The 22,276-nt window shown below is 41.5% G+C and overlaps 1 protein-coding gene across 2 annotated transcripts in view; it reads right to left on the bottom strand.

Annotated features, from left to right (window-relative positions):
- Positions 1-1,321: 1,321 nt before the first annotated feature.
- Positions 1,322-22,276, bottom strand: part of RALGAPB (Ral GTPase activating protein non-catalytic subunit beta) — a 60,922-nt gene continuing 39,967 nt past the window's right edge. For both annotated transcript variants that reach the window (XM_083873267.1, XM_083873266.1), the window contains exons 18-30: positions 21,294-21,445; positions 19,474-19,661; positions 17,213-17,319; positions 15,580-15,732; positions 14,757-14,966; positions 13,630-13,788; positions 11,528-11,693; positions 8,747-8,869; positions 7,898-8,034; positions 6,997-7,105; positions 4,556-4,634; positions 3,988-4,136; positions 1,322-2,396 (exon numbers count right to left, since the gene is read on the bottom strand). In XM_083873267.1, coding sequence (XP_083729393.1) covers positions 2,203-2,396; positions 3,988-4,136; positions 4,556-4,634; positions 6,997-7,105; positions 7,898-8,034; positions 8,747-8,869; positions 11,528-11,693; positions 13,630-13,788; positions 14,757-14,966; positions 15,580-15,732; positions 17,213-17,319; positions 19,474-19,661; positions 21,294-21,445 — 1,926 coding nt within the window. In that variant the 3' untranslated portion in view covers positions 1,322-2,202. The remainder of the gene's footprint in view (positions 2,397-3,987; positions 4,137-4,555; positions 4,635-6,996; positions 7,106-7,897; positions 8,035-8,746; positions 8,870-11,527; positions 11,694-13,629; positions 13,789-14,756; positions 14,967-15,579; positions 15,733-17,212; positions 17,320-19,473; positions 19,662-21,293; positions 21,446-22,276) is intronic.

Below are 22,276 nucleotides of genomic sequence, written 5' to 3' on the forward strand. Positions count from 1 at the left end.
CCATCTCTCCACTTGTGACTGTTCCCAACTTCCTGACAGCAGCACTTGGTGCAGCTGTGCTGCATCTGCCAGGACTGTGTAAAACTCAGTCATGGAGATGGGTTGCTGTTACACTATCAGTGTGCAGACACAGGGATTGCTCAGGATGTTTATTGGTTACGCATGCATTGCTCATGCCTTTTAAACCAGTGGGCTCAAGTTTCTTTGGCCATTAATTAGATCCAGTAGGTACATTCACAGTGTGGGTAAATTTAACGTGCGTGCATTAAATTGCTCCTGGCAAGAGTCTGGCATAGGAATGAGGCTGTCTAAGTTCCCTGCATAGCTTGGCCAATGCACCCAACTGCTGCCCTGGAGCTCCTTCTGCCATGTGCCACCTGGGCAGCACGCATCCTGCCACAGGAGTTCTCTTTGGGTGGTTTCATTTTTTCACTTTTTATTCATCTGGATCAAATTCCAGAGCTCCTGAATTGATAAGTCAGTGCACTTGTTCCCTGCAACAAACACACATCACCTTGACTGACCACCTCAGAGTCCATTCATATGTATTTTTAGGGGCGTGTGCTTCCATGAACTCTTTGTGAAAAATGACATGAAAAGCCAGGAGTGAGATCTGTCCTTGGCAGATAAGTCGTAATGAAACAATTAAAACTGCTTCAGGTCAGAATTGTTGCAAAAAGTAGCTCTGAAATATCAAAATTCAATGCCTGACAGGTATTACTGCAATGCATAGCAGAGCTTATTAAAACCACTTCAGAATGTGAAGAGCTCCCCAAATTCCTGTTAAGTCATGCTCTTCCATTATCTCGTGCTAGAAGGATCAGAATTCCCTGCTGCTGTCAGACTGCACCTCCCCAGGAGTGTCAGCCACAAATCACTGCTGCAACACCAGCTGGGATATGCCACGAGGCACTCCCAGGGCTGCTCACGCCTACCACACCTCTGAGATCCCAATATCACACTTGTAGCTGTAAACATCTTTTCCCAGCACATCCTTTGAGTCCTGAACACATCAAAGCCACAGCCTGAAAATGAAAACTCCTGACATAGGTGGAAGTGCTGCTGCCGAATGTGACAACATACAGGAGATTCAAAACAATGTGAAGTTATAACCCCAAAGGGGCTTTCATGGCATTGAAATTAATGGGGAAAAGAAGAATTCGTGATTTTTTTTTTTTTTTTTTTTTTTGAGTTGTTCAGTCTGCTTAACAGGAGCTTCTGAAAAGTGTTGTAGAAGCTGCAAAAACTGCTCATGCTATAAATAACAGGGAAGAGGCAGCCCCAGTATCTCAGATTTCAATCCAATGGAAGGAAGGCAAGAGATTTTTATACTTTTTATGGAAATGGTGAGTAGGTGATACAGACGCTTCAAAATAAATTAAGTTGTTGCATTTAAAAAAAAATTAAAAATAAAAATCAAGCTACTGGAATTAAATGTGACATTTTGCAACAGACCTGAAAGTCATAACCTTGCTTTTATATAACCGAAAGCTCTTATCCAATAATAACTCCTTTTGGAAAGTCAGTTAATTTCAGGTGGTGGTGGTGGTGGCTGTCTCACATGCAGATGGACTCACTGGAGGGAGTGGCCACATACAGCATTGGGCTTTGGATTTCAGGGCGTACTCTTTCCAAGCAATCTTTCTCCTCTTGTTTCTGGTACACAGATGGGTTACACCCAGTGAAGGATCTTCTGTTGAGACTGAAGAAGGACTGAAAAGGTCTTTCAAGTTCTCACAGGGAGAGTTAATGCTCTTGTACAGACTCTTCCTCCAAGGAAAGATCCTGCTTCCTTGCCCTTGGACATGTGGTTTCAGCAAGGTGTCTAATGGCAGGTTTGTTTGTATTCTTATTTCCATCTTCATATGCAGAGATGGCTTTACTTTGATTGTTTTCCCCTCAGAGCAAGACACCTACCGTTCCTAATTAGTCTGGAAAGGATGACTGGGTGAAGAGATTATTTTGCTAGCATCCAGGAAGACTGGAATTCAGTAATCTTCTGAGGGTAGGTGAATCAAGTCAATATCCCAACTGCAATGTTTCAGATTCATTTCTCATACCTCCCACATGGTATCTGCTGACTGGTGCTAGAACATGATTTCCTGAATTCCGGAGGGCTGAGAAAATTTGTTGTTGTTATTTAACTGTTTTCTTTAGTGTAGCCACCAAGTTCTGATCTAATTGTCCTGAAAGGATAATGACCTAGGGGTTGCAGTTCTTGAGCCCAACCTCCTGGAAAAGTGAGGTATAAAACTCTGGCTCCAGCTGCCTGTTTCGGTATTTATTAACAATATCTGCTATTTTCTGTTTTCGGCGGACGTGTGGGGGGTTGTATGAATCACTTTCCAGCCTCTTTCTCCGACAAATATTTATTACTGTCTGTCTTACTAAAAAACCTGAAAAAGAAACAACATTTAAATCAAGTTTAAATTCAGTCCTGCATCCCTTCCCAGCCAAAGACAATTTTGGGTTCTCTCCCATCTAAACCCAGGGGAGATGTTCAGCCCCATCAAGTCAAGAACTTTCTCCATGAACAGTTGTTAACAGACAGCCACGGTCCCCATGATTGTATATACCCTCACTGTAAAGAATGAAGAAAAGGACTCCCACAGTGCTACCCTAAACTGGCTGGAGGAGAAGGAGGAGTACTCTCTGCTCTACTAGAGCCAAGCAGCTGCCTGGAACAGCACCCTTGGGACAAGAGGGCAAACCCAGGGCAGCCAATACTAGCCACAGTACCATAGCCCCAGCTATGTCACATCTGGACCTCATGCGGGCCCTGAGGTCACACCAGGTAAGTCCAGGGGAGCCTTGAGAATGAAAAAAGTACCTGTCAGTACCTTTTTCCAGTAGGAATTGCAGAGCCTTCCCCTTGGAGAGGAGATGAAGAAAGACTGGATGGGCTGTGGCTGCAAACAAATTTCTCTTCCCCTCACTGCCTTGCCACTTTTGTCACCCCTCTGTAACTCACAGTGCTGGATACAGATGGAGGAGGAGGTGGGGAATGGAAGTAGTAGCACTCAAAAGCTGGCAGCTAACTTTATCTTATTTTATTCTGAAAGGAATTTTCTATGCATCTAAGGAAGCAAGTATCCCTTACCCTCTTTGCTGCTTCACAAGCTCTTTCGTAAAGACAGAAACATTTAGAGGACCCCCCTGCACACAAACTACACCGGCTGATCGTAGGAGATGAGAAAAAATTCACTATATTAACAGCCCTGATGCAGCAGAAAAACAAGCCCAGAAAACACATCTGATAGTTTTTCAGTAAAAGGCACTATCAGCTGATTTCATAAATGTTATTTAAGGGCCCAGGTCTGGCTTCAGTTTGCCAATCACTGAATTAAGCATACAAAACCTCCAGAACCTGAAAGTCACCTCCAACAGCAGCTTTATGGTTACGTATAGGTATCCTAATGTTCATTACTTCATTTTACTCTGTCCTGTATACTGCTCTTGCTGGATGGAATTTCCAGTTACTGAAGCTAAATAGCACCAATACCAGGACAGGTCCGTGAATCCATCCAGGAACAGAGGAAAAGGCAGAAGGCACACAATAGAACCAGTTAATACACGACTGCATGACACTGAACACAATCAAAAATGCTGTGGTTTTAAGCCCTGTCTCTCTTCTAAACCAGAAGGAACACACAGCATGCCAGCAAAGTAACAAATTCCATAGCACTCTCTAGTGCACCTTGGTTCTCTGCGCTAAACACCAGGGTCACGTTTTGCTCTCCTTTCTAAACGGGCCCTGTTCCTAGTTCCAGCACTCTCTCCTGCTATCCTGGCAGCCAAGCGCTGCCCACATGCTCCCTCTGCTGTTCCTGCTCCCACTGCTGCTGCAAAAAGCATGGCTTTCATTTGTTCAGCATTGCCTAACAGTTTTTCTAAAGAAAGATTCCAGACCGTGTACTTTGCAAATGTATTACTACTTTTTAAAAAGTAAAACATAAACATGAGCATTCCTAAAACCTTTTAGCTTACCAAGAGCTCTCCTACTGACTATCATTCCATCCACCAGTGGAATAACCATGTTGAATTTCCCAGTTGCTCCTTGTAGTTTTATCCTGAATAAGCCAGTGTTTAAAGGATGGATGAAGATCACAGGAACTTCCTTCTCAGGAATGGCAGATCTTAAGGGAAAAACACAACTGCTGAATCAGTTTTAAAGCATTGTTTCAATTAATCTACAGATGAAAAGTGACCCCTTTAGGTGTTAAAAGAAAGTTTTAAAATGCCTCATGGCTAAGGCAGCAGGATCCAGGGGCATGCTCTGGACCCTCAGAAGGGCTCTTTCAGTCGTGCTGTGCCTATGATATCTGTCCCCACAGGACTGGAGAGCCCTGCAGCCAGGGTACAGCATGTATGCAGCATTAATCACCTTGCAAGGGAGCCAATCAGGAAGGAGACTTATCACAGACTCAGATAAAACTGCACATTTTCTGTAATTTATATTTTATCTGCAGTGATATAAAAAGCTCTTTCACTTTTTCAACCAAAAAACAGTCCACTGAGATACCAATAAAAATAATGAAAATAAGAGCAATCTTACCTCAGGGAAGTGCTACTATTGGCTGTGGTTTCCACACCAGTGCTAGTTTCAGATACCAGATCAGGGAGGGGGAAGTTTTCTGTAAGAACGGAATGCACCGAATTAAGTTTATCTAATATAGTTTTGGATTTGTTTTTCTTGTGTACAAGGAAAAATTATTTATCATCAGTAAAACCATGCAGTCCTCAAGCATTTATACCACTAGTGTTTTTGCACAGCTAGTGTCTTTGTCTGGCTTCCAGTTTCAGCATTCATGGAGGGTACACATACCTCAGCCCTCTGCACTCAGCAGATGAGCTCCCAAATCCTCTCAACTCAATTCTCTCAACCCAAAGGTCAAAATGTCTAGAGGAACCATGAAAGCAGGAAGGAGATTAACTACTTCAACCACAAAAAGAGCTTTCAAATTATTATTCACTGCATCTTTACCTATCCACAAGTAAACAGCCCCCAGAATACTGCTAGGAGCATTGAACAATGCCAGCCACTCACACCTATAGTTCCCTTGAGCCTTCATCCCACAAACATGATATTCTTCCTCAAACCCAAGCTCTGTGGATCTCCACCATAACCTACAACTCTGCTGCCATGCACTTGGTAACAAAGAGTGGGTAACGAAGGTGAAACTAAGAACCTGAATCTCTTAATGGGATTTGGCACTTCCAAACACCTTGTTCAGGGGTTAAGAGATGTTTAGATTTTTTTTCCCCAGAAGTACAGTTCAGGCAGCAGGACAGTGCTTCCAGCAGAAGGAGTCTAAGGCCCAAACCCAGATGTTGCCGTCAGAGCTGGGATGCTAAGGGTACACAACAGCTGGAGCAAGCAGAGGGAGAGCATGGCAAGCCATGGACACACTCTGAGATGGAGCAAGAGGGAGGGCAGGCAGTTGGCATCAGGATGATAACCTTGACTACAAAGTGACAGCTTTTCACTGTCCAGACTCAAAGATGTACCAGAAGCATAAGGTAAAAGCCAAGAACATAAGGAGCATATGGCAGAGCCTCTGGGCTAGAAGTCACTTCCAAGAGCTGCCCTTCCCTCCATCCAACTGCCAGCCTTACTGAGGTTCACTAACTCATTTAATTCAGCTTGAGGCCCAGAACTCTGGGAGATTCCTACAGCTGCTGAAAGAAACAGACAAGCAGAAGCACGCCTATGTAGCACAGCTATTTGCCCCTGCAGTGTAGAGCTCAGGGACACCAGCTGGGAACACACCCTGGGCCGATGCGTGGAAAAGGAAATGATGATGCAGACTTGCTGTCTGCCTCCTGATCTCAGTAAGGCTCTGAGGGACATGCTGTGGACAAGGTGGTCTTCTGGAGAATTTATATCTACACTTAACAGGAAGCTTCCTCTTGATTGCTGCTCCCATTCCCTTGGTTGCTTTACTCTGGAAGGAGCTAAGGCCTTAATTAAGGTCCACTCTTACTGCCAGACTGGGAACCAGGATTAGAAATCAAAGACAGAATAAAGCAGCAGTTTCTGGCCAGTCTTGCAGACACTGCTGAGCTAGGCCAGTGCACAGAGACTCTCACATAGCACTAAGGCCAGGCCATGGCTTGGAACCAGCACAGAAGAAGCTCCTGGGGACAAAGAATTTCTCAACACTGTTCACCAAGGCCATGCCATGGCTTTAACAGAATAAGCAAAGCTGGGTCTCTCCCAGAGCAGCAGTACCCCAAGGCAGAGAGTAAACACCAAACTAAGAAACAAAGTTGCATGAGGAGCAGGAGCTTGCCTCAGCAACACAGCAGAAAGGGAGCATGGAGCAGACACCCTGAGTGCAGAACAAACCAGCCCTCCCCTGACGAGAGAACATGGAGTACCGAAGATGCCATCACACCAAGAAGGATGATGATTCCCTACAGCACAGAAGCAGCAGGTGTCAAAAGCCATTTTTTAAAAGGAAAATAAACAGTTCCTCTCCTAGGACACAATAATCAAGGAGAACTCAAAAGCAGAGGAACACATCCACCTTGGGTGCTGAGCTTAAGAAGCTTCATGACAGCATTTCACAGGTACTGTCAGTGCTAAAGGAAACTCAGACCTACATATGCCACTGATTCATGTACACCCTATGGATCACAACTCAAATATTGAAGAACTGATTCAGAATCTTAGTGTTGTTACAGACATTAATACAGACTTATTTTGATGGCAAGGGTGGTAAGGCTGCCCAGAGAAGCTGTGGCTGCCCCATCCCTGGAAGTATTCAGGCTGGATGGAGCATGGGAGCAACCTGGTTTAGTAGAAGGTGTCCCTGCACTTGGAAGGGGGTTGGGACTAGAAAGCTTTAAGGTCTTCCAATTCAAACCAGTCTGTGGTTCCGTGATCTAGCATTTTATTAAAAGAAAAAAAAAAAAAAAAAAAAAAGGAACAGAGTTTTTCCTCTGGTTCCTGCCCTGTTGCTACTTTAGTGAACAGTTAGCAGTTGTACATACCTATATCATCATAACGTTCCACCCAGACCACATACACTTTCGTTTCAGGTCCCATTGGTGGAATGGTTCGGCCCTGAGGCATCCTCTTGGATCTAGAAGTAGGACTGAGCTGTTTCGAACATAAGGGAACAATAGCATTTGCAAACATCGTGAGTCCAATAACGCGGCCAACAAGTATTTTCCAGCTGCTCCTCAGTCATTCATACCTCAGCCAGGTACAACCTCTGCCAGCTATTGAGCAGGGGCAGCTGTGCTGGAACTACTCACTGCAAGCTGGTCACCAACCTACTTGTATTCTATACAAACTAATATATAAATATATTCAGCCTTGAATCAATTAAATTTTTTTCTTAATGTTCTTGAAGACCTTAAATGAGTAACTAAATATACATTTGGAAGTGAATTCTAATCAAGTAATCCGAGTAATAAGCCTTTCACTTAGAGATATAACAGTTTATGGTTTTCTGCTTTGTTAGTGTACAAAAGCAACTTCTGGTACTTCAGACACAATTGACACACTGTTTTAAACTGGGTAGGTAGGAAAAGTGTTCATGGCTATCCATCCTCAATTTCCAAGCACAGATTTGAGGCTGAATTACTCCGTAAATACTGCATATACTTTTCCCTGCATGCATTTCAAGATTTCAGGATGCACAGTATTACCACTTAGCATGTCTAAGTTTTATATTTAAGTAATGTAATCTTGCTATCTCCTACTGTAGATGAAAATTCTGGCAGGACCAAAGCAGATATCAAAGATTAATGGCAAAGAACAAGTAGCTCTACACGCCAGGAAACCAAATCACATACTATCAAAAACCCTGAGCATTGCCAGCATGCTTCTTGAAAGGAAAAAAAAAAAAAAAAAAAGCACCATATTTCAATGCAAGTTTTGCCTTACCCGCTGAGAGGGATTAAGATTGTCTGTATGATTGGGGAAGAGTTCAAGTGTCAGAGGCTGCTGCTTCAATATTCCTGGCAGCAGATCCATGTTGGAGTCACTTTCTTGGTCAGAGACACTGCTTTCCAGTGAATCAGCTGTAAGCCAGAAGAAAAAAAGGAAGTGTTTGTCTATTCTTCCACCAAAAAACTTAAGCTGTCATCATATATAAGGTTTAAATACTGAAAAAATGTAAGGCTTTTGAAACTAGACATGCATAGATGTATGGTCAAGTCAATATAGTCTTCATAAGTAGGAAGATGAGTTAGGAGACAGCTGCCAGTTACTACAGAAACAGACTACCAATAAAGCACTCCCTATGGACTTACACACATCCCAGCAATTTCCTACAGAATACAGTCTCTTCTTTCCTACACCATATTTTATTCCAGGCAACTTTAAGCATGCCAAAGACACCCTGAAAGCTGTAGCTTCTCTACTTAAACAGTGGTACAAACACTCCTTCATGTGCTGCAGGAGCACATAACTGACAGGAAAGGAAAAAACAATAGGCATCACCAGTTGATGGTGAACCACATGTTCAACCTAAAGCACCCTGGCAACAACAAAATTCCCGTGCATGCCTTGACATCTACTGAGGCTCAGACTGAGAAAGGCACAGAACAGATGCCACATCACGAAGGAGTCTAAGGATTAGAATGCTGTAATTTAAACATCCACACCTTTTGACAAGGATCTTGCTGAACACACTACTTAGTTAATTTATTTAGGTTTTACCTCTGAAAGAGTTCTCAAACAAAAAAAGTGTTGGTTTCATTTTTGTATAGAGCATGTACAGAGAGATCTTACTCAGGGATTCCACTGGTGATGGGACAACAAAGGCAATTTCTGTCAGGGCATCTGCATAATACAGCACCTTCTTCTGCCCATTGAAGATACTTGCTCCAACATCTTCTGAGATAATTAGATCATCTGAAATGGACAGAAAATGAAAGTTTAGCCAGAAGGAAGTTCTTCTTTACACACTGCATCAGAAATGACTTTCAAATACAAGGTGCAATCAATGAGCAGAAATCATGCAAATCTCATTTTAAAATGCAAGGAGTCAAATCTCATGGCTAACAACCTTTCTTAGATAAATGTTTTTACTATCTTGAAGAAAAAGGCATTTTGGGTTGGGAATGGCTTCATTTTGAACGCATTTCCAATGTACTGGATTGTTTATTTCCTAGTACCCTAGTAAGCACATCTGTCACAAGAATACATCTACTATCTATTACTGAGCATTCTGTCTAGCAACACCATTCAGTTAGTCATTCCATTTCAAAAGGATTCTAATATTTATCACTTCAGTCTGATACTGTTCTAGAATTCAAGCCAGTTTCCACAGGCTCTCTTTGTTCTTTTCTCCATCAAGCAGAGTTAGAAAAAGATCTGCCTCCAATTAATTCAAGAAAGCTCCTCATTCTCAGTCCCTACTGATTCCCTCACCACAACTGGCCAACATAGGCCTTCAGAGTAGAGAAAGAGCTTCCCTCTCCGCTTTTCCTTCTCCATATCACCTCCAGAAAGACTAGCAAGGACTTTAAAATGAATTATTTCTCTGATCCAGTTTACAGAAGGGTTCCTGGGATAGCTGCCTCAGAAATGCCACTGGAGTACCGAAATTCAGCATACTGACAGAGAAGTGGCCAGAGGCATGTTGAAGACTCCAAGCCCTTCTTCAGCATCAGGAAAAGGTTCCCACATCTCCAGTGAACAGACCCCCAAGGAGCAGCATCACAACTCAAACCCATCTCTTTAGGAATTTCTTTGATTTTGGGGGTGCTGCTGGGAAACATTCCCATGAAATTATTTTAACCACATGTCACTGGAAGCTATTTTAGACTCACAGAATCATTTAGGTTGGAGATCATTGAGTCCAGCTGTTAACTCAACCCTACCAAACATCACTAACCCTTGTCCCCAAGTCCCACATCTGCACAGCTTTTAAATCGCCCAGGGATGGTGACTCCACCACTGTCCTGGGCAGCCTGTGCTGGACCACCTGTTCCATAAAGAAATTTTCCCTAATATCCAACTTAAACCCGCACTGAGGCTGTTTCCTCTCCTCCTGTCATTCATTACCTGGGATACCGACCCTGACCTGTCTACAATGCTTTTCAGGGAGTAAAGAGTGAGAAGGTCTTTCCTGAGCTTCCTGTTTTCCAGGTTGAGCCCTCCCAGCTCCCTCAGCTGTTCCTCATCAGACATGTGCTCCAGCCCATTCACCAGCAGAACCAGATTAGAAGTAATCTGCCATTCCCCCCCTTCCATTTCTGAACGCTTTTTCTGTTTTCTTCTCCAAGCTGGTTGAATTAATTCAGCTATTTAGTGGTCTGTGTTTTCATTTAAATGGCTGAAAAATGTCAGCTGAAAAGTCCGTATCAAACCAGGTCCCTTGCTAATTCAGGGACCTGCCTTCTGCAGTTGTTCTGACACAGCCAAAGGGAGGTCAGAGAGCTCTGCTTCTGAGAAAGCACAGCCTGACTCTGTCCTGAAAGCAAAATTAAATCCAGACCTGGTAATTTTGTAATCCATCCTGACTTGCTTAGAGAAAGCAATGCCTCTGTACTCTAACCTCTCCCCAATGCTTTCAGCCTTCTGTGGTTTGTACTTTTATTCCATAACTTAAGGGAGAAACCTCTAGCTGGCTGCAGATACCGGTGAAGGGCACTCCTAAGACACAGTGAACGGACAGCAGAGCAAGTGCTGCTTAAGCATCTGCGGCTGTAATGGCATCACCTGATGTTCAACATCAGGCCAAGGATGATGTATGAACAAGCGGCACCAGCTTTACCACTGCATTTGCGTGGCCCACCAGAGGCTGTAGCTTTGTAGAGCACCCAGAACAGGTCTGGGCCTTAGAGCAGTGACACTGAAACCAGCCCAGACGCTACCAATTCCAAGGGAATCTGATCAAGTTGTCCAAGGGAAAAGCTCAACCAACCCCCAGTTTCCCATCCTGGGATAGCAGCTCACATTCCTGAAGATCATTTTGGGTGACAGAATAGGGAGAGAGAGGATGGTATATGACTCAGAGGGAGTTGCTCTAGTGGAAAAAAGCAGAGTCAGTGAAGCAAGACAGAGAGCCATGTATGGGTTCCAACACCTTCAGGACCTATAAACAGCAGCTTGAGTCAGTATTTCATTTTAATCTACTTACAGACCACTAAAAAAAAATCAGAGTATTTCAAGCCTATTTGCCAATACACAAAACAATATGCAACCAATTTCACCTGAATACTGGTTTGCAATAACATAATAAAGACTTACAAATCTTAAGAAATATAGTCCAGAAGTTTTTGGAGTTTTTTTTTTTTTTTTTTTTGCTGAGGCTACTTTCTCCCATCAACATACAGACATTAATTTTGCTCACTCTGACTTGAAGTTTTATTTCATATTTACGTATTTCTTTCTAGCAAACATGATTTATCAAAAAAACCAACCAACCAACAAACACCCAAAAAAACAAACAAAAAAAGCGCCAGTGTTCAGATAGGTACACAGGAGCTAGAAAATTATCTTCTAAAGGAGCCTAAACATTTTAATTTACTACAAAAGACATTTACTATGTTTTACATGTCTTACCTTGTTCAGGTCCCTCTTCATCACTGCAGCTGTTGATTGACCAGCTTGTTGAGACGTGACCAGTCCACCCAGGGTGCTTTCCAATGTCAACAGACCAGCCAAGAGACAGCAAGAACTCCAGGAAGTGGGGCTGAACAATTTTGGAAGACTCCACGTTCTTCAGGATCTGAAACCAACAGCAGTACCATGTTGGTACAAGAAGCAGGAAACAGGCATCTTCCTCCTCAGCTTTTAAATTAAATTTTTGTCACCAACTTGGTTTTGCCCAAATACAGCTACAGAACAAGCCTGGAACCCCAGACTTTCTACATGGACATTACTCCCTGCTCCTCAGCATCCTCCTATTCTGCTTGGCCTTGTCCTATTCAATCAACTTGACTTTCTGGCAGCATTTTCAAAGCCTGTAAAACAGTGAATTAAAGGGCTGGAAATGGCAATTTTGAGACTCAAGCACTTATCAGAAAAACCAGTGAGTACTCAGTGCAGAACCTGCATTTACACCAAAGGTAACACAAGGGTTTTCTAGACAATTTTCAATATTAGACTGAGTTAGGAGAAAGGTATTTTCCTCACTATTCACCTGTACACGACATAGAGTGGTGTAAAGAACAGGCCTCACAGCACATTAAATTATGAAACAGATTTTCCAAAACAATTTTCAGCAGTATTGCGTGTGCACTTTAATCAAACATCACACTGTATTGTTCACATTAAACTTTAATTCTACTTCTGACAGAGATCTGGGATGTTGCCATGCGTTAAGGCAATTTTTACCTAATTATGACCAAGTGAGAGTTGAGCCCTTCACCAAACAGCACACAAGGACACGTGATTTGGGTACCAGAACCACTGAGGCCAGTGGAACAAACAATCCACTCACCCTTTCCAGGCCATGCAGGAATTTGTTTTGTGGTAGAGGCATCAATCATTTTGGCATGTGCAGGGGCAGAACCACTGTTGGGACACAGGCCTCAACAAAGCAGAAATTGCAAGGAGGGGTGCTGGAAAGAAAGCTTCCAGGCTGGAGGCTTTGTGTAGTTATATAGTCCTGATACTCCATCCTAATGCCTTGTACAGTGTCCAGCAGTGAGCAGACTCACTGCATTGAAATATTATTAATCCTCATTACTGAGCAGATTGAAACCATAGCTGTGCTTCAGAACAAGTCAGGGTAAGTGTGGGATGGAAGACCTAAGAACTGCACAAGAGCATATAAACATTCTGCTAGCTCAGCAAGTGCACATCTCAGCTCAAAGGCAAACCTAGCATATCTTGTTTCATAGCTGACTTTGCAGATGAAAAGACTGCACTGGCTACTCTGAACAACAATTTGTAACACTCACAGATGATCCTACTTTCAAGAGTTGTGTCCCACACCAAAGTAGAAGGTGCAGTGGCTTTCTGCCAACTGTGCATTCACAGTGACACGAGGAGGTGGCACAATTATTTATTATGGAAGCCATGCTCCTACTCTTTACTATGAGAGTTATGAATGAAATGAGAAGGTACTAAAGAAGCATCTTTTCCTAATGAGCCCATTAACCCTCTTAGTGAGTTTCTACGTCACAAAACAACTTAAATGAACTTTGCACAAATTAACCTGATTAACCTAATCACCTTTGAATCTAAATATTATAGCATAAAGACTTACAGTGCAATAATACTTCCTTACTTGCAGAAAGTTTTTCATTCTTTTAACATGTGTTTAACATTAGAATGATACCAAACTACCTTGACATTGCTCATTGCTGGAACAAACTGCAACCTTTCCTGCAAGCTGAGCCAACAAAGCTGAAATGCCTTTCTGATCTGAATCTTTGAACTCTACAAATAAGGACAATAAGGACAGAACAGATAATAAAGACACTATTAATATATTAATATATATCTTATCTATATTTAAAATATATATTAATTTTTTAAAAATAATCCTAAGTGTGAGTAACATATTTCAACCTACAGATGAAGGGAGTATGCAGTGCCTTGTAGCTTGCACTGGTTCTGACAGTCCACTTTAGTCACCAGCAGTGATGCTTTACTCACTTGGAAATTACTAGAAGCAATACAATATAAACTAATTGGCACTCTACACTTTCACTTACCTCCTGGCTAGTTTTCTGACCTGCCTTCATGTAGAAAATGAAAACAGTATCAAAAGGACGACAAGGTAACAAATCCAAGTAGCCAAGGTCATCAAAAAACCCAGGAAGTCCAGAGTCAAGTGCAATCAGGTGAGGAGGTAGACGACTGTTAGTAGGTTCCTGTCCAATATACAGAGTTCAGCAGTTTAAAAACCCATCTTTCTTAACAGAAAGGTCTTTATGGCTTCAGTGGTAATCCATTAAAATATAAGAAGACTATTTCTCTTCTCTAGGAGCAAAATTATACAGGGATTTCTGATTCGATATAATCTTGTCACTGTAAATTAGTAACAGCAAGCGTAACAGGTTGACAATTTGCTGCATTCCACTTTCATTAAATAAAAGTGGTACTTTGCCAGTGAGAGACATAATATTTTGCTCAAGAAGAGCACACAACAAAAACAGCAGATGCTTTTGGAATATCACAGCTATGAATACAGTTGTGTGTGCTGTTTCAGATTAACTTCAATACCAGTAATATGTAATAATATACTGAGCACTTTTAGACATCATTTTCACAAATGCTCTACAGTCTACTTTTCCTGACAGCTTTCTGGAAGGAAAAGCAATAAAATACATGGCAGAATCCACAGGTAAGAGGCAGAATTTCAAATTAAGACTATGGATCACCTCTAAAAAGAATTATTTTAGTTTTAAAAAGAAACCTCTACATCTACTATGTACCAAGTGTTTATGTGTGATTAAGCCATCTCAGCACAACCACCTCTGAAGCAAAACTTCTATGGCAGTTTTATTTCACAGAGTCTTTAAGTACCACCCCAAAACCTAACTCAAGTTGTGGAATGATTTTAAGCGTGAACATTTGAGTTTGATGGCTTATGCATCCACTGAAAACAAAGACACAGACACCTATTCAGAGCATGTTTAACTTGAGGGCCAGCCTTCCACAACCTTGCTCTTAATACTGAATGCTGGAATCTATCACTTGATTTAATCAGACTGCAGCTGAACAGTAGTTTGAACTATACAGATGGTGTTCCACTAACAAAATTTATTTTTCCCCTTTTGTCAAGCCAGATAACACGAGAACAGGAGGAACTGGACAACACCAAGAGTTATCAGATCACCTTCAATGCCTCTAACGAGAGGAACCCGAAGTGAGAGAGGAACAGACGTGCTGTCTGGAACTCTTGTGCTGGTGGCGGGGGCTTACACTCCGTGATGGGATCAGGAAAGCCCTTCTTCCGCCACTCCTCTTCACTTCTCTGATCTATGGAAGTCTCAAAGACAATCTGTTGAGCCATGCCATTCCTCAGCTTCTCATGGCGCTCCTCAAGCTGGAAAACATTGTGTGAACTGCTGATGTCACCAAAATCACAAAGATCCACTAAGAAAACAGTTCCATCACTTAGGAAAGCTCTACAGTAGCAGCTGCAGTCCACCATCAGAATGGTTACTAAAACACTTTCAAAAAGACCTTGCAACATTGCAAAATGAGCTCCTAAACACCCTGTTGGCATAAGAGAGCTCTGTGAATATCCAGTATCAGCTATGGCTTCCCCTATTCAAGAGAACAGAAACTAAAACAAATTAGATCCTGTGAAACTTTAAAATATTTGAGACATGCACTCTCTTCTTCCCTCAGGAAGGTCCCAAAAAAGACCCTTCCATTTCCCCAGAAGCAGCAACGAAATGCAAGTCATTGTTTCCTACAGGATATTAGGATCAGTAATAAAACATTTTGAGCAGTGTCTCCCAAATAACACACCCAAAGCATTAGCATCTTCCTGGAGAAGTGCATAGATTTAACTAATTTGCAGAGGTTATGATTCCATTAATATGAAATTAGACAAGCCAAAGAGTAAAACTATTTACAGTAAGACATAAGTGCATGACTCATGAACAGACAAAAACCCCAAGAACAAAATCAAGTCAGAGAGAATTACTTACTTCCTGATTCACGATTTCATGTAAATCAGGAATGCTCAAGTCAGCTTTCACAAATGGAATCTTGTCCACTTCCTCAGGAAAAGGGCGGTGTTTCACACTGTACTTCAACCCAACATCATTTTTAGGAGCTGGTCGAGGTTCTGGTACAAATGTCTGACAAAAAAAGGTTGCTTTTACATTCAAGGTATTGCATCACTAGACAATATTATAACATGAAAATCATTTCCTCTCCCCATCAGAACTACACTAATCTATTAGTGAGCAGTATCGTTAAAAAACATTAAGTACTTTAAACTAGCAGACTTGTATTAAAAATGTGACTGTAAATTTTAAAAATACACAACTGTCCATTTTGAAATCTATGAACCCCACTAAGCATCTAGCCTGTAAACAGTTGCAAACACAAAAAAAAAAAAAAAAAAAAAAAAAAGGCAAGCTTACATGGCAAAATCTTATTTTCAGCCCATTCTAACTGTATTCAGAGAAAGCTGGCAATGGATCATGATGCAATTCTGACGTAGCTACTACATCATGTTCTTACCGTCACTGTGTAATTCCAAACTTCAAGTTACCAAGGAAAGCAACGAATGATCTAGGTGCAGGTTTAGAGGTGCATCAGCTCCAAGCAAGCAAGACCTTTCATTGCAGTGTTGTTTTTTAAGTTTACTACTAATTACTAATTTTACTACTGATTACATTTCAGAAGGGCAAACCATTAACATTAATGTTATAGAATGCCTTCAAGTTGGAAAAGTTCCCTTAAAACTGGTGAAGAGGTCAACAGTCAGATCATGGCTAGCCCTTTAGTGTAGGAGGTAGCACACCTGAGCTCAGATTATTTAGCCAAGGGTCTCAGCTCCAGAGATAGCAGAGCTCCAAACACATTCTGCATAATCTTCTCAAAGGCTGCTTCACAGAGACCACATTCATCTAAATGTGAACATGCCCACTGAGACTAACAAGCCCTCATTTCAGCTACATTACTACCTTTCTTTTACTGAGAGTCATGGGAAGAGTTTGAAGAATTGGAGAAGTTCACAGACAGAAATTTTCATGACAAGAGTACATGCTCCATTAGACAACTGCAGTAAGAAATTTTACTGTAAAATAAAAACTGAGCTATTTCTCCTCCACCATCCCTCTTCAGAGCCGTTCCAGAGTTCATCTAGCTAATTTTTTTTACAGGAGGTCTACAGCCATCTTTGCAATATCAGGCTTTGTAGCTTGAAGACCTGTTCTCTCTTCAGCACTACAGTCTACACCTCCAGACTTCACTTCCTCTGCCTGACACCTGAAAACTAGCACCAATATTCTTGCCTACACACTAAATACACTGTGCCTTACCCCATCACTTCAGAAGATGCTTTCAGAAAAAAAGAAAAGGAAGATAGAACGCCCCCTCCCTTAAGCAAGTTTGCAAGTAGAGAAAGCAACAGCACCTTCACAGCCTGTAGTTAATACTAATCACAAGTGGTAAAGAGTCACCAGAGATATACCACATTACCTACAGCTAAAAGCCCCAATGGCTCAGCCTTAATGCATAATCACCAGCTCTGGGGGGCTGTCTCACATTAGTGGAATTTCTGCTGAACACCTCTAAGTAAAAGATTTCTTTATAGGCTTTGATAGAGACCTTTTGATTTGCTTTAGCTCCTCTTGGTAAAAGACAAAGTTGCTGGGCCCATGCAAATCTTCCAGATGTCCCACGGATCAAAACCGTGACAGAGGGGAAAGAGTCATCTGCAAAGCACATGAGTTAAGAGAATAAGATATCATCACATATTGCAAACAGTTCACTGTGTAATTCAACAAGAAAATTCAGGCATGACAGCAGAGGTTTTGCTTTCATGGTTAACTCTTCCCTGACCCTAAAGAAAACTCCTGGTGAGAAGCAAGCAAATCTCTGCGGCAGCGAAGTGCTAGTCTACTTTGTCAGTTGAATACTTGCCAGCTCAGTTTCATCATTAAAAGCAACTTTCATCCAAATTCACACAGATCACCATTTCTCTACAAAATACCTCCAACGAAATCAAGGAAGACTCCAGTCACTGCCTCTTTAGGTGAGACAACGACCATACAGAGATATTGATACCATCGCGCTTCTAAGACCTTCTGCAAAAGTTCCTCACAAATAGCAGCAGTAAGAATAGTGGAAGGACAAAAGATAATGCTCAAAGAAAGACTTGGAAGATTCTGACTCCACATCATGGAAAATTTTTCCTCACAAGGAATAGGGACACAGAGAAGTTGTCCCACTTTGCAAGAACCACTTGGGCAACATCAGGTTGTGTTATCCTGCTCCAAATCCAGTGCTGGCCTTGTCTACAGTAGGAGGTCAGACTACAGAGTCTTGAGGTGCCTTTCTACTGGCACAATGATGATTTTAACATTGCAGGGATTTCAGACTTCCTTAAAGATGTAAAAGGCCACTGATATTAGTCAAGTTCAATGAGATCATCATACTTCATCATAAGTTTTTCTTCTTAAAGGTATTTGCATTTATCTTTTGTGCACACAAACCACACACCGGCACCATCGGGTAATTAGCAGAACACTGTTCCTTCCCCAGTATCTCTTGGGAAGTTCAGGGTGCAGCACAGTCTATTCACACCCTGTACATAAACACACACACAGAGAACCCAAACCAGCTCCTCAGTCAATTACTTCCATGATCTGCCTCAGAACTGGCCTGATGTACTTATGCATTATTGCAATTAATCTCATAATTCAAAGGGGACTTGGAAGTAAGTTATACACAGCAAGAAAAGATAATCTAATTTGTGATTCCAACAGCTTTGCAGATTCCACAGTAACACATTTAGCAGAGGCAGAGTGAGCATGAGGATTGCTTAGCCATTCTAGCACGCTCTTATCTACTCAGTCAGGAATACACTTGGTCCAACACAGACTGGAGGTGGACATGTGGCAATGGCTCCCAGCATTATCACTTCCTGCAAGATCTATTCAGTGATTCTCAACATGGTCAGAACACTCTGGACTACAACTCAACTTCTCAGCACCAGTTCAGGCAGTTCTGCACAATTTCTGCTTTCAAGACTGGTTTTTAGGCTCCATCCTAGCTACAAATGAAGAAAATATACTGGGGACAGCACATCAGCTCTAACGTAAGTTAGTCTTTAACTGAGGTAGCATGTTAAGGAATTTTCATCTGTTCTATTAGGTAACACCATGACACGCGAAGACTTACGGGAGATCAGTTATTCTCATCAAAGCACCATTTAACACCAGACTTTTGTATTAAGTTCCTGATAGTCAAAGTCTACGAGGCTGAAATGAATTAGACTTAGCTGTGAAAGCCAACACCCTGTGACAAATCTCCTTCAAGGAAGGTGTCATTGACAGAACAGGATCAGACATGGGAAAGTTTGAACAGCTCCTAAGCAACTAAAACCATCTGAGCTGAAAGCACCCACAGAAATATGTAGTAATAGGAGGCCTAAAGTGAGCAGCAGCAATGGTGCAAGCATAAATGAGACATACTAACCATATGTTAAGCACTTACTCTATCAAGCCTCCTATACTCTTTGCATTTTTATTCTAGTATGAACAAGGATGTTTCAAAATGTAATGTTATTGCTTTTGTCCATCACCCATTATTTCAATGGCAGTCAGCAGCAAGTATATGATCTCACTGGTTGAAAGACTTGAACAACTGCATGAACAATTTGGGTAGGCTTGTGTATATTTGATTATCAGTGGCACTAAAGTTATTCCCACCACTTCATTCCAGAGCAACACTCAGCTCTGTGTGCCCATCTACAGACAGGAAAGCCCATAAATGTGAGAGAGACACCTGATGAAGTACCTTTGTTTTGCAGCTCCATACAGAAAGTTTTAGCCTGAGAAAAAAGGAAATGGGAAATCTGAACTTACTCTGTTCATTCCCTAGAGGCTGCTCCAACATGGCCAGGATGACACTGTTATCCAAAACAAAGTAACGGAAGCTGTGCTTGTTTATGGTAGGGAGACGGGAATATTTAATTAATGTGGTTTCATTCACCAAGCTGCAAGGAGAAGCAGGACCACTAGGAGAAGGAAATGCTCCAAGTAACTGCATAATGCTGCAAATGAGAAAAAAGTTGAAAGTTATGACAGATTAGGTAAACTGTTCCACCCAAGCACAAACTTTCACTCATATTTTCCACCTGTATCTTGTCCTAGCAGTTACATTATCGGGGCATATCTGCCCTCGCCATCAGGTTGTTTTAAGATAACCAGCACCATCAGAAAAATATGCATGACATGCATGAAAACCTACAAAGAAAGGTACTCTGCCTATAGAAAAAGCTGGGTTATAAAAATATTAAGACATGCTTTAAAGCATGAAAATCTGTACCCTTTCATAGCTTTCTGTTCATTCTTAAAACATTATTTCTCCAGTCATCCATACTTTAGTCCTTTTGTATCAACAAGCAGGACAGACATGTAAGTGCACTAGTTAAAATTACCTTTGCTTTCTTCAAGTACAGATTACAGTAACTTAAAACCTTTTAAAGTGTTGGGACCCTGAAAAGTCCAGGATCACACAAGCACAACTATCACAGAGGGTAATCTTCCCTGCAAGAAAGCCTCCAGGTGGGGTTCAACAGTGCTTACCTCCTTGGAGCCGCAGCCTTAGAAGGCCTCTAGAAGCATTGTTTTAAATAATTTGAAGCTGTACAGGATCTCACTAACGCTACTAGAAATTGAAAATTTCTATGGCAGGAACTAGTAATGAGAGTTGTCCAGTGTCGGACTGAAGCTCACATGATCTAAGTCAGGGCTTTATCCTTAACACCAATATCCAGAGCAAAATAAGGTCTATTGATTGCCCACCCCATACACTTTTTCACTTTACTGTGAAATTAAATTAAAAGAAACACTTTCAGGCAACAATACAGATTTTTCCACAAGTTTCGATGAATAGTTGCTTTTTCTTGGAAATTACACAGGGTTTTTTTACTAACAGTAACATTTATAACAGCTGAATTCCAAAGCAGAGTAAAAAAGAAAGCAGCTATGGCCTTTTGCAAATCATATTTATTCTCCGCATCCTCAATCTGTCCTGTCTGCCACCATGCTGATCAACCCATAACACAGTGCTTTCCAACTTCTCTGGAGAAAATCCCAATTTTCCTCTCTGTGCTTCCGTTCCCCAACCCACACATTATCTGTTACTGCATTTCCAGCAGAATCTTTCAAATATATTAATATAGCCCAACACCGTGGGCAGGAAGCCATCCCATCCTGCTCCAGCATGTGCTGCATATGCCATTCCTTGCTGTCACACAGTGCTTATCAGTTTCCTAACCAGAGTGGGACAGCATATGTTGTCAGACCGAGGAGAAGAGGAAATGGGAAGATGGGATCGCTGGGATAAGTGAAAGAGAGAGGAAACTGCTGTCTGCAGAGAGGTCTGGGCAGGAACAGAACACCAGGGGAGGAGGAGGGTCTGGGTTTTGCTGTACAAGGAAGAGAGGAAGCACAAGGGGAAAACAGTCACCAAAGGGATCTGTTTTCTGTTAACATCTGCATGGGGAGCGGGATAGAACTAAGGCAGAGCACAGTCCTGCCCAAAGGGCAAAAAGAGGGAACTTCTGCCTAACTGCTTAAACACTCTTGTTACATCAGAGGTCACCAGTTGTGAACTCCCTATTAAACACTCTCAGACAAGGCAATCCTGAACATTAAAGATGATCTGACAAATTACATACCACGTTAGTGTAGCCTCAGCAGCATCCTTCACTCGCATGGATGCAGGGTTCGGCTCCTTATCTCCTTTGTACTTGACCTCCTGTTCACTGTTTTTGGATTTACTCCCTGAAATGCCCAGCTCCACAATCTCCAGTACCTCTTTTAAACAATCCTAAAACACAAGAACGACCTTGAAGCAGAAGTATTTGGGATAAACAAACCCAAAATCTCAAGGCAACAGCAATATGTCATTAAGTAAAAACCCAAAACACTCCTGGTAATATAAGCACTTTATTTTAAGGCAGAAGATTACTCCAACACTGTTAAAATAAAATCACATTTGCTATAGAACTGGTACTTTTTCTGTTTATAGATCTGTACTTATATTATCTACTTATATTCTAATGGTAAAAAGTGCTCTGAATGAACAAATAGACATAATTTATTTCATTGCATACATACCAAATTGCCAAGAGGACTATTATGAATGCAATTGAAAAATATAAACATACTTAAAGAGATAATAAATGCATTTCTGGGACTCTTTGCAGAAGTTTTAAGTTCTAAACACATTAAGAATGAACTCATCTGAAAAACTCCAAGAAATCCTTTTCCAAATTTTTCAGTTGCCAGCATCATTCATTAGTAAAAATACATCATGGTATCTAATTCACCAAGAGAAAAATAAGAACATTCTAAAAGTACATTGTAAAAGCTTCAATAAATCTATTATAGGAGAGGCCAACACTCAGTAGAACCACAGATATGGCACTCCAGTGCTGTGCAGAAAAAAAAAACCCGCTGAAAATACTCAGATTGCTACAACAAAGGTTCAGATCTCATGCCTTGAGCTACAGGATAACAGAGGAAGACTTCTCCTGAATAAATGACTAAAACTGAACATGATTGGTTAAGTTGTACCACCCAAAACTAGACAGGCTTCTATGTCTAGGCCTTTGTCCTTCCTTTTATTCTGTATCAACAACGAATATAAGGTGAAGAG

This window comes from Zosterops lateralis (assembly GCF_965231275.1).
Source record: "Zosterops lateralis genome assembly, chromosome: 16".
NCBI classification, from domain to species: domain Eukaryota; kingdom Metazoa; phylum Chordata; class Aves; order Passeriformes; family Zosteropidae; genus Zosterops; species Zosterops lateralis.